General features: G+C 39.7%; 1 protein-coding gene across 11 annotated transcripts in view; it reads left to right on the forward strand.

The window, feature by feature from the left end:
• Nucleotides 1-1,922: 1,922 nt before the first annotated feature.
• The window catches only part of pbx3b (pre-B-cell leukemia homeobox 3b), a 90,356-nt gene continuing 80,102 nt past the window's right edge, over nt 1,923-12,176 (forward strand). Inside the window, exons 1-2 of one of the 11 annotated variants that reach the window (XM_014171867.2) lie at nt 1,923-3,110; nt 3,829-3,908. In XM_014171867.2, coding sequence (XP_014027342.1) covers nt 2,917-3,110; nt 3,829-3,908 — 274 coding nt within the window. In that variant the 5' untranslated portion in view covers nt 1,923-2,916. The remainder of the gene's footprint in view (nt 3,111-3,828; nt 3,909-12,176) is intronic. The other 10 variants (XM_014171865.2, XM_045706816.1, XM_014171874.2 and 7 more) reach the window with 10 other exon arrangements.

Raw genomic sequence — 12,176 nt, forward strand, 5'->3', positions numbered from 1 at the left:
TGAGGAATCAGCCCAGAACTACACGGGAGGATCTTGTCAATGATCTCAAAGCAGCTGGGACCATAGTCACCAAGAAAACAATTGGTAACACACTACGCCGTGAAGGACTGAAATCCTGCAGCGCCCGCAAGGTCCCCCTGCTCAAGAAAGCACATATACATGCCCGTCTGAAGTTTTGCCAATGAACATCTGAATGATTCAGAGGACAACTGGGTGAAAGTGTTGTGGTCAGATGAGACCAAAATGAAGCTCTTTGGCATCAACTCAACTCGCCGTGTTTGGAGCAGGAGGAATGCTGCCTATGACCCCAAGAACACCATCCCCACCGTCAAACATGGAGGTGGAAACATTATGCTTTGGGGGTGTTTTTCTGCTAAGGGGACAGGACAACTTCACTGCATCAAAGGGACGATGGACGGGGCCATGTACCGTCAAATCTTGGGTGAGAACCTCCTTCCCTCAGCCAGGGCATTGAAAATGGGTCGTGGATGGGTATTCCAGCATGACAATGACCCAAAACACACGGCCAAGGCAACGAAGGAGTGGCTCAAGAAGAAGCACATTAAGGTCCTGGAGTGGCCTAGCCAGTCTCCAGACCTTAATCCCATAGAAAATCTGTGGAGGGAGCTGAAGGTTCGAGTTGCCAAACGTCAGCCTCGAAACCTTAATGACTTGGAGAAGATCTGCAAAGAGGAGTGGGACAAAATCCCTCCTGAGATGTGTGCAAACCTGGTGGCCAACTACAAGAAACGTCTGACCTCTGTGATTGCCAACAAGGGTTTTGCCACCAAGTACTAAGTCATGTTTTGCAGAGGGGTCAAATACTTATTTCCCTCATTAAAATGCAAATCATTTTATAACATTTTTGACATGCGTTTTTCTGGATTTTTTTGTTGTTATTCTGTCTCTCACTGTTCAAATAAACCTACCATTAAAATTATAATTTCTTTGTCAGTGGGCAAACGTACAAAATCAGCAGGGGATCAAATACTTTTTTCCCTCACTGTATGTAGACAGCTGTGCGCCTTTCCAAATCATGTCCAATCAATTGAATTTACCACAGGTAGACTCCAATAAAGTTGATCAATGGAAATAGTATGCACCTGAGCTCAATTTGGAGTCTCATAGCAAAGGGTCTGAATACTTATTTTATTTATACATTTGCAAAAATTTCTAAAAACCTGTTTTCGCTTTGTCATTATGGGGCATTGTGTGTAGATTGATGAGGAAAAAAAGTATGTATTCCATTTTAGAATTAGGCTGTAAGGTAACAAACTGTGGAAAAGGTCAAGGGGTCTGAATATTTTCCATATGCACTGTATATTATATAGTCATCCCACACTTGCTATTCTGGGGTGTTTGTATGATTTCAATGAAACAGTCTTATATGAATGGTGTGTAGGTATATGACGCTTAAATGTTGTAGCCTTGCATCCAGCTCAACAACTTGTCTGCTGCCATAGCAACTGCAGGGGAGCGCTGAGCAGTGCTGCCTGCCTGTGCAATGCATGTCACCCATAGCAACGACCAATCAGAAGTTTCTATCCTTTTGTTCAAGCACAGTGAAGGTAGAGGATATGATGGGTGGGCTTTCAGGACCATGCATCTGCCAGCAATAGGACACTCTGGTCGTCAGTCGCATTCAAACACAGCATTGATTGGTCGAAGTGGTTTATTTCCAATATTATAAACATGTTTACTGCTTGCCTACCCTATGTGCCTCGGCTTGGTAGAGATGACTATACCATAGCCATGAAAAGCAAAACGTCTGTGCAGTTCATTATCAGTTCTGTATTAAACTATATAAACATCTGATTAGGCCTATGCATTTTATTTTGTTTGTAACATGCACATTTTTATTATGTGTGGAATGACAGTACTTTGGTGCACGTGCACTCGTGAGGCATAAGACAAGTGGAACTACACCGTTATTTGGTCATTATAATCACCATCTCAAGCAATGCACTTGAATTTTAGCTTTCGGGGTTCCAGAGAAGTGACAAGAATATAGACCCCTCCTCTGATGGGCGGAGCGTGCATTTGTATTTCGATGTTGTCTTTTTTTCTCCAGCTCTTGTTCTGACACGTTTGCACTGAGTGAGTGGCATTGGCACACTTTCAATCGCTCACTACCTCTGCCATCAAACAACATAAAGCACACAGAGGCAGAGGCTCGCGCTCATAAATTTCAGCAGGCAGATATTTTTGCGCATCGCTTTACAGTGTGTAGCCTAATTAATTTCTCGCTGTTATTTTTTCTATAATTTTTCCACTAATGCAAAACATTTTTTTAATAATTGCAATACATTTACAGGTAGCAGGTAGGCCTACTAATTTACTACCTAAGTGTTATATTTTTTAAAAATATTTTCATTCACATGTTTATATTTAATTTTCACTGGATATTTTGTTTCCTGCTGACAATAATGGGGATTTGAACATTTTCAAGAGGAATTGTACGAGGAAACATAATCAAAAGAAGACGACTAATAAATGACAGATCAGCAAGGAGCAATCATACACAAGTCGTCAACTCAAAAGAGAAAGACGATTTGACAAGAGGACCCCTGCAGGATACGAGGGACAGCGGCTGTCATTTTGACAAATAAGTTTTGAACAATTATAGCTTATGCATTTTCGGACAAAAACATTTATAGATACTCACACTTCGGACCGTGCATAAAGAAGGAAGATTGCAAGAAAGTGATTACTTGGACACGCGATATTGATACCATTACTGGTACTCAGCTAACGTTAGCCTATTATTTTTTTCTTATAGGCTACGCGTAAACGCAATATCACCAATATACAGCTCTCTAACGCAACACACGTTGTAGTTGTTTTTTTTGTATGTGAGTTTTTCACGCCAAGTTTCCATTTCTGTGGCTTCGTGCATTGATTCTGTTTCGGCTGACTATGGACGAACAAGCCCGGATCATGCAGGCTCTCGGCGGTGTCAGCTTGGCTGGCCACTCGATACAAGGAGGCATGGCACTGCCGCCTCCACATGGACACGATGGGATAGATGATGGGAGAAAACAAGATATCGGTGACATTCTGCATCAAATAATGACCATTACTGACCAAAGTCTGGACGAGGCGCAAGCAAAGTTGGTTCATTTATATGTTTTCTTTACAAAACACTTTACTCACCATTACTCACTATAGCTAATTAACATTAACATCCATGTAATAAAAGGCTGGCTATAAAATGCTGATCCATATGGCAATCCCATGGTCCAAATTATTTGCAGCGGCCAATGTAGATTAAAAAGTTAACACCTGTCATCCAGTAATTCTAATAGTTTTGAAACTTGCTTCTGGCTGTGTGGAGGCAAAAAAAACTTTTATGTGCAAAGTGCAGGCTTTACATTGCATTTACATATAATGTTGCGAATTGGTAGGTTGGGGCTCTTGTAAACATTGATGCGTATTTGTAAAGTACTGTTTCACAGTAACTCCTGATATTTAAAAATAACGTTGGCTAATGTCCAAATTTAATTCCATGGTAAATTCTTTACCAATAGCAACAATTTTGAATGTAGGCTTACACTCTTAGTTTAAATTGTGAATTTTCTACAAATAAACTTTTTTTAAACAAACTTTGAAGTCTTGCAAAATAGTTAGCATTTCAACAAACAATGCATCCATCGTCATTCGTGTTGACAAATCACTGTTTATGCTACAACTTTGAGATGCATGTCAACATGTGCAAAATGAGCAAGACCTCGAAGTTATTGTAAAGAACAAAGACACATTATCTTAAAAGTTCTAACAACTGAGGTGTTATAGTGACTATATTTCAATGTTGGTTCTTGTCTCAAACTGAAACAGGAAACATGGACTGAACTGCCACAGAATGAAACCTGCACTCTTCAGCGTCCTCTGCGAGATCAAAGAGAAAACAGGTAAGACTTCACATTAAAGTGGAAGATTTAACAACAGGAGGACTGTATCAATAGGCAACATTGCTGATCCCCAACGCATTTGCACACCGCCATCTTTACTCTCCCCGTAGGCAGCCTTATCCGAAGTTATCAAGCGGGAGACAGAATCAGCTCCCGTCCGTCAGGACATTTTAAATGGGAAAATTCAGGTTATGGTTAACGTTACAGCCTTTGAGAAGCATCTGCAGATCTCCGCGAAAAGGTATCGGTGCTCTCATGTAAAAATTGATATAGGGTTGTTATCCGATGGTTACATAGGGATGGAATGGACAATGAGGTGCGTAACATTCCTCCATATCTTATCATAAATAAAGGACATTCACTGGCTTTGGTCTTATTAGGCTACACCACACCATGTGCATTATATGAGCCGTTTCTGCGCCATGAATCTCGTGTTTTATTAAAATGGAAAGTATAGCCAACAGTGATGGTAATTATTAATCCTATATTTAGTCAGTTAGATCGTAATCTCGTGCTTAATGAGGTTTGCTGTCCACAGGATGGATCACTATTGGCATTATTGGCACGAGTCTAACCATTGTTGCCTTCTGTAACGCACATAAAGCATTCAGACGATCAATAGAGCCAGCCGTTTCTAACGTGACAAGCTAAGTGCAATGAAACTGTGGAAAGTATATATAAGAGCATTGTGTAGCCTAGTAGAAAACATAATATTCAAATATCTGCCCAGCATGTGGGGACACAGATTTTAGAACCAGTCACTTGCCCACATTAATATTAATGTCCTAATACAAATGGGTAGCCTACGAAGGAGTAACTGTATGAGGGTTAATATATTGTTAGAAAATAGGACATGATTTAAGATTGGTATATTTGTTAGAACAGGAAATTGGTTTGGTCATCCTTAGTAGCCTACAAGATGATGAGTTAAACTCAAAAAGTGAAATAGGCTTCCCCCAAACAACACTATTGTGTGTATAGGCTGTGTGAGAGAGTTTGTGCATGCCAGTCTGCGCTAGTGCATGAGTGAACAATTGTGGAACAATGCTACTTTAAGATAACCTTTTTCAAATTCTAACCATGATAAATCCACAAGCTACTAAGGTTAGCATACTAATTGTGCAACCTGTCTTATGCATCGTTCTTGTGCGTCGCAATGGCATGCAATCCTGACATCACAGCAAATCAAACACCATACATCGATTGAACACTATTTTATTATAATGCACATTTCCATTTCTGTTTTTTGCCCAAAGTCTTTCTAGTGGGCCTGAGAGTTTTGCCAAAAGGAGATTGCTCATAAGAAGACACGAACCACATGCTACAGTCAGTGATGTGATGGTGTGCATCTTGAATACGCTTTTGTTAGGGTAGGTAGCCTAGACCAGTCATTGCAAGGCCAGATGCATATCATATGGTCCTAATAAATATATCACTTTTGGATATGGCACCAAATACTATGATTTTACGCCCACGCTATTGGAGAAGGTATTTTTTGTGGATAGGATACTTCTGAAAATGTTGACGAGCCAAAAGGAGGTTAGTGCTAGTCAACTTCTCACATATAAACCTATTACAAAGATGTGTTTGTACTGCAATGCAATATACAAAATTAACATTTTCAGTATTGCAAGTGTATATATTTGTAATATTTAATGTAACCTTTATTTAACTAGGCAAGTCAGTTAAGAACAAATTCTTAGTTACAATGACGGCCTATATGAAAACATATTAATAATATGGCTGTTGATTCATTGCTAAAGGGTATGTGGCTGACTTTCTGGGGGATACTTTATACAGTGTAAAAGGCAGAGGCTCTTTATTTTTGTCCACAATATTTAACTATTTCCTTAAGACTTTATTTTATGCATTTAACATTTAAATAATTTCAAGTTATGGAAATGTTTTATTCTATATCAAGCTGTTGCAGAAGCATTATAAGCTGTCCACTTTACTCTCGCTAGTGAATAGTGATCTTCGATACCAATGGTAAATCATACTATGTCAAGTTCCAGTCGTTTATGACTACAAAAGACAGGATTACAACAGTGGTGCAAGTGTTTGGCATTTTCCCCTACATGTTGGTCATGTCCACGTTTTGCATTTTGGTATCCTTTAAAAGAGTGAGAGAGAGAGGGATGACAGTTGTCAAATACCGGTAAACTCTTAAACCCAGTTGAAAGTTGCCTATCATACAGAAACCCCTTTAATGACATTAATTTGCTACTGCTTTAAAATAGTGACGAGGTGTCAGATTCATGGCCTTTATGTGGCTTATAACCAGAAGTGACTTGGGTGAGATCATAAAACTTAATGAACTTCTCGGCCACAGGAGGTGTCCGCAGGGGCAGGAGAAGGGCCCTCTTGGCTGCCTAGCCTACTTGAGGTATTCTTTATGCCTGTCGAGAAGAAAGTGGGAAAGTGAGAGAGTGATTGTGTAAGAAAAAGGGGAAACATGATCACTGGATGTTTTAGCTCTATGTAATGATGTGTGAGCGACTGTGAGTATACTGTATGTTTTATACTGTATGAGTGTGCATCATAGATTAATCCATGCATTAGTATCAACACACACGATATGCATGTATCCCTACACGCTTTCAGATCTAAACCCCACCTGTAGAACTTATCTCCGTGGGCACATATTGGATTACTTTTGACATTTTTATATTTTATATTACATTAAATATCGAATTAATTATGCATAAGAAATAGAGTCTCTAAATATGCTAATTATTTAAATGAGCTTGTTTACTATTCCAGTTGTTGTAATCTTCTTTAATCCCTTTGATGGTCTTTGTTTCATTGCCATTTTCCACAAGAACTAAACCAGTAAACAATATACTGTACTTCTGTGCTACTTTGTTTGAGCACTCAATTTGGAAAAGCCTGTGTGTAGCAATGCTGGATTTTCTCTATCCCAGTCCCTCTGATCAGTATGTGTGCTGTGTGAAGTATGGGAGTAGCTGTAAAGTCTTTGTTTTTACTATTGAGAATTTAAATCCAGTTTTAGTTTGGAATTGAGATGTGTGTGTGTGTTTTTTGACATATGGACATTATTGATCTCATTGTAATCAGTGCTTTATTTGATTATACTGTATCAATAGATACATAATAAAACTGTATCAGTAGTTTCATAATACAATTAAATGCAATTAGTACAATGTACATGTAAGGAGAGAGAAATCTTTGAAAATATAAAATACTTATTATTATTCTTGGATCACATTGTACCAGGTGTAAATAGAAACAGGCTAAATCAAACCTGAAGTGTTTGTATTGTAGCCATGTAAACAATGACAGCAAACATACTTGGATTTACATCTGTTTGAAGAGGTAATGGATGATGTGTGTGTCTGTCTGTGTGTGTGTGTGTGTGTGTGTGTATGTGTATATATCTCTGTGTGTGAGAGAGAGTGTGTCTGTGCGTGTATCTGTGAGTGTGTATGTGGTTAATCTGCGGTTTGGATTCACAGCCTTCCCCCTCTTAGCCATTGACAGAGCTCAGCTGGTCTGGTGGCCTTCATAACCAAACAGTTTTTCTCTCCCACTGTGGGTCATTCACATGCCCCCGTGGCATCATACAGAGGGATTGTTTGCTCCTTTCATGTCTGTTCACTGGCACATAATCTCAATGTCATTTAGCCACCCAATGATCCCATCCGGGGAAAACCATATCCAACCATGAATTTGACAGCAGTGCAGCAATTCAAATACGGCTGTAACTACTTTATGTTTACAGTATATGCTTCAATACTGTGCAGAGCATTCTGTTTTTTTACATTCATATGTATGTTATAAATAAGAAGGCCATTTTAACCCACCTACAATCTCAGAAACTCACTAGGGAACTTGGTGCGTGGTGGGGGTGGGGGTGGGGGTGGGGGTGGGGGGGGTGGGGGTGGGGGTGGGGGCTCAGTAGCCTGTGTTGTGTGGTTGGGAAAGAAAGTGGGATGCACTTGACTGGTAAACAGACTATTTGTATTTGTAGTGTTCAGAGGATTTTTGGCACTCTTCTTACTCTTATTGTAGACCCAAAGCAGATTTCCTCATCGCTAATGCCCTAGAAATATTAATTCACTTTGATATGCTAATTAGGGGGCATTATGCAAGAAATTAGATTAAGTGGCAGCATGAAGTCATTTGCCTGTCAGTAAATTGAGTGTTTTTTAGCAGGAGGGGTTTGTCTTTTCACTTTCTCTTGTTTTTGCATTTCAATGAGCTGAATGTGAGATATTGCTGAAACTGCTACAATTCTTTACCTTTTTATTGTCCATTGTTTATTTTCTCTCTCACTCGTCATGTTTGATACCAGCAATCTGCAAATGATGACACTTGTTTGTTCTTCGACACATTCCTTTTGTCCACACCTCTTCTGAATTGTGCCCAGCATGTCAGGGGTAGATAAAGAAAAGTAAACTCTAAAAAGATACGTTTGCAGATTTTTTTATTTTTTTTACTGTAGCTTGAGGAAGACATACAGTACATCGGGCATGAGATCTCAGTGCTAATCAGATGGGTTTTGCAGTAGTTTCTCTGTGCTGGGTTTGTTTTCTCTCCTCTCCTCTCCTCTCTCTTGCCCTGGAAGAGAGGCTCGCATCAGCAGCGGGAGCAGCAAGAATAACAAAGGTGAAAGATTACCTCCATATGGTATTTCTGACCAGGAAAAGGAAAGGTTCTGCAAAAGCACTCCTCTTTGATGTGAGGTTTAATCAATAGAAAGAGATTACAGAAAACTATTACAGGCTAAATCACAGCGCGCACAGAGGCTTAGTCCTCTCCACAGCTCTCTCAGCTGCACTGCACTCCTCCTGGCTGTGTATTGACTTGTTGTTTTCATGACCTTTGACTCATCAAGTTCAGAAATGGGAGGTCTGGTCTGGAGAGGTAGGAGATTGCAGGAGGCTCAGGCTGATAAATGCCCAGATCCAGTGTGTAGAGCAGTGGATTAGAGAGACTAGTTACAGTATCTGACTAGGGGGGTAGGGTTAGCCTACATGTTAGCCTCCTCACACTGCTGATGCCACTGCTGAACATGCCACAGTATTTGTCTGTTAGTTCATCTATGTGCACGCTGTAGTTATGAACAGTGGACTGGCTGAGTTAATTTCAGATTGAGGTTGTAATTAACCACCTGCAAGGCTGACTAAAAGCATTACCTTGAGTAAATATAGTTAGGATTGAGGGTGTAAACATTTGTCAAACCTTTAGGGAACATTCATTTTAAGGCTCCCTGATAAAGAGTTAATGAGACCCCTAAATCTAGTTTGTTGTTAATTTGACATGCCATTATGATTATTATGAATATTATGATTATAGTTATATTAAATTGAGAAAACAATGAAGTTAGCAATGTTACAATCCTTACCATGGCCCAAGATCAAAAGTCAATATTTGTGAAGACTGCCTTGTTCTTTACCCTTTGCTTTTTATAGTGTTGATTTGTGCAAAATACCACAGTCAATGTATGCCGTGGAACAGAAAGCCTTTCAACAGACAGACAATTGACTTTGGATGCTTTTTGTTCGAGAGTGCCTCAGTGATGCGGCTGCAGTGACTAGATAGCGCTCGGCAGAATGGCTCGCTCACAGCTGGGTTCCGGGCCGTCTCAATGGCAGGGCTACTTGTGCTTCCTCTGCAGCGGGCAGGGGATTGGGAAGATGGGGAGGTTATCTAAGCAGCTCCCAAATCCCCTGCTTTCTCCTAACAGCAGAGAAAAAAAGCATATGATAAAGAGAGAAAATAGAAAAAGTGGGGTGCGTAACAGTATAGATGGGGAGGGAAATCTGGAATGCCATATGTTCACATTCTCCCAGTATTTGTCGGATTTTGTTTTCCCGACTGCTACAGTGTAGCAGCACCTGAATCTAATTCTGATCTGAATGAGGTGCTTTGGTACGATAACCTGCTGGTGGTGATGACCCTCCATCTGTACTCACACAGACCCCATCTTATGCTTGCCTCTCTCGCTACCTCTTCTATAGCTGGAAGCGTTTTCTGTGGGCTCCTGTGCGAACAGCAGCCCATAATTGTATTTTTGCCCATACATTATACAAATTAGTCTTTATGGCAACTGGCATACAAATGTGCATCCTCCAACAATATTTTAGTAGGTTAATTGCAACATTTCTCTCTTGTACATCTGAGTAGTTGTTAATTAGGCATGACAAAGTTGGTGAAATAGTTATCTTCAGGCGGTGGCAGCCAGGAGAGGCTGCTTGGGATGCAAAAGGGAAGGCTTGATTGAAACGTTTGACATCGGTAAAGCTTGGAGCAGCATGGCCCTTGCTTGCTTTCTGTGCACTCCATTATCCTCAGTGTTCTGGTCCCTCTCTCAGCTAACCAAACAGAGTATCCCACCTGAACCAACATGCTGCTGAAGCGTGATGAATAATAGAAAAGAAAATTAGAATAAATCTCTCAGATCCTCCTCAGTATTGTTCAGCCTCATCCATCAGGAAGAAAGGCTCCTCCCACATTGACCCAGTCTGGGTATCAATGACATTGTCTTATATTTGCTAATCTCATTTAATAAATGTGGTCCCTGCACCCACACCCCCAACTCTGGAGATGAGCTCATGTTTCATTTAATTACCTTCTACCTCAGATCGTTCGGTTTGCTCCATTCTTTGTTATTCAAGAAAATACAGTGAATATGAACATGTAGAATATTACCTCATAGACAGAATTCTGTTATTGGAATTTCATTGGAGTTTATTAATTCAGTTGGCTTCTAAACTTATTTTTGTCAATGGGAATAAGTTTGTCTGTCGTGTTAGTTAATTCAAGATGTTCAACCCCTGTAGAGCTGATCATCATTTATTTTTGAACACATTTATTTCCCTGTGATCGTTGCATATAGCTAGGCCCTCCTCTCCAGAGGTCAGATGTCATAATGTTTCCCCCGTGGGCCACCTGGTGCTTTATGTTCATGTTGGAGACATTTTTGGAACATGGAGGTAGCTTGTTCTCCATCAGGGCCCTGGCATCTGTTAGCAAGGCGTCTCCTCTAATATATTACCGGAGTTGTGGGCCCTTCAGACCAGAAAGAGACTGGCTGATGAATTCGATATCACCTTTGACTTGTCAGCTATTCTTTGCAGGTTAACCAAATTGTGCTCAGTATGAAACATTACATTTTCATTCAAAGAAGTGAATGTTAAGCCAGCCACAGCTGTTTTCAATATTTTATGCTTTTCCCCTGACATGTATATGACATAAGTACAATTTGTGATGTGTTGTCATCAATAATTTTGTCAGAAAGCATAAAAGCTTGAAAAGCCATCCAACCACCATGGTGTTTATGTCCCATATGTACTACAGCAAAATATGCTCACCTCGTTGGACGGTTCCTGTCTGATATAGATTTGACAGCGAGTAATTCTGTTAAATCAATTAGTTTTATGTTTATTTATTGACGTTTTCATAAGTATACATTAGTATGCTAGATTTGTGTAGGTACTATTCAGTTCAAGCCCATTGAGGAATGGTCTGAATGTATCTTATGGAGCGATAAGTGATATTGATTGAGTAAGAGCTAATCACAGATCAGGTCAGGTAACAGAGACACTGGACCAATGCAATGGGCAGACTGTTACACAGTAATAAGAATGATACAACTAGAAACAGAGCAAAGGTTTGGTTACCGGATGTTTCCTATAGAGTTTCATTATCTGAGTCCAATCCTGGTCTTAATGTTTTAACACAGTATCATTAGATGGTGGAACAATATTACCATAGAGCGTTATTAGTATAAAGAGTGTCAGATGGAGAGACTGGTACAAAGCAAGTCCTCTCTCGGTAATGATACTGCTATTTATAGGTCCCCATTTCATTAGCTCCAGTGTTTCAGAGAAGATATTTTCTCATGGGGCAATAGATGCCTGATGTTCATTTACTCCCCATACACATTAAATGTGGACAACCAACATGGCAGAATGTTTTTTTAGTAAAGAGGGGCCCCTCTGCTGTTTCCAGGAAATATATTTTGATGTTATTTGTTTTGGTGTTGATCTATTTTATGATTGACTGACTCATCTTTAGAGGTTTGATGATACATATCATATTATCCATGTAATACAGTAACAGGGTATAGTGAATGGAACTCTTACAGGTGATCATTTATCATTCAGAGAAGTGTTGGCATTTTCAATTTCATCTAGATTATTAGATTTACAGATTTTATTTGAACAGTTCTAACATTTCAACATTGCAAGGCTTCAAATCATTATCCATGTTATCACACACACCCTATACAATGTTGAATAA

This window comes from Salmo salar, chromosome ssa24 (genome assembly GCF_905237065.1).
Source record: "Salmo salar chromosome ssa24, Ssal_v3.1, whole genome shotgun sequence".
In the NCBI taxonomy this organism is placed as follows: Eukaryota; Metazoa; Chordata; class Actinopteri; order Salmoniformes; family Salmonidae; genus Salmo; species Salmo salar.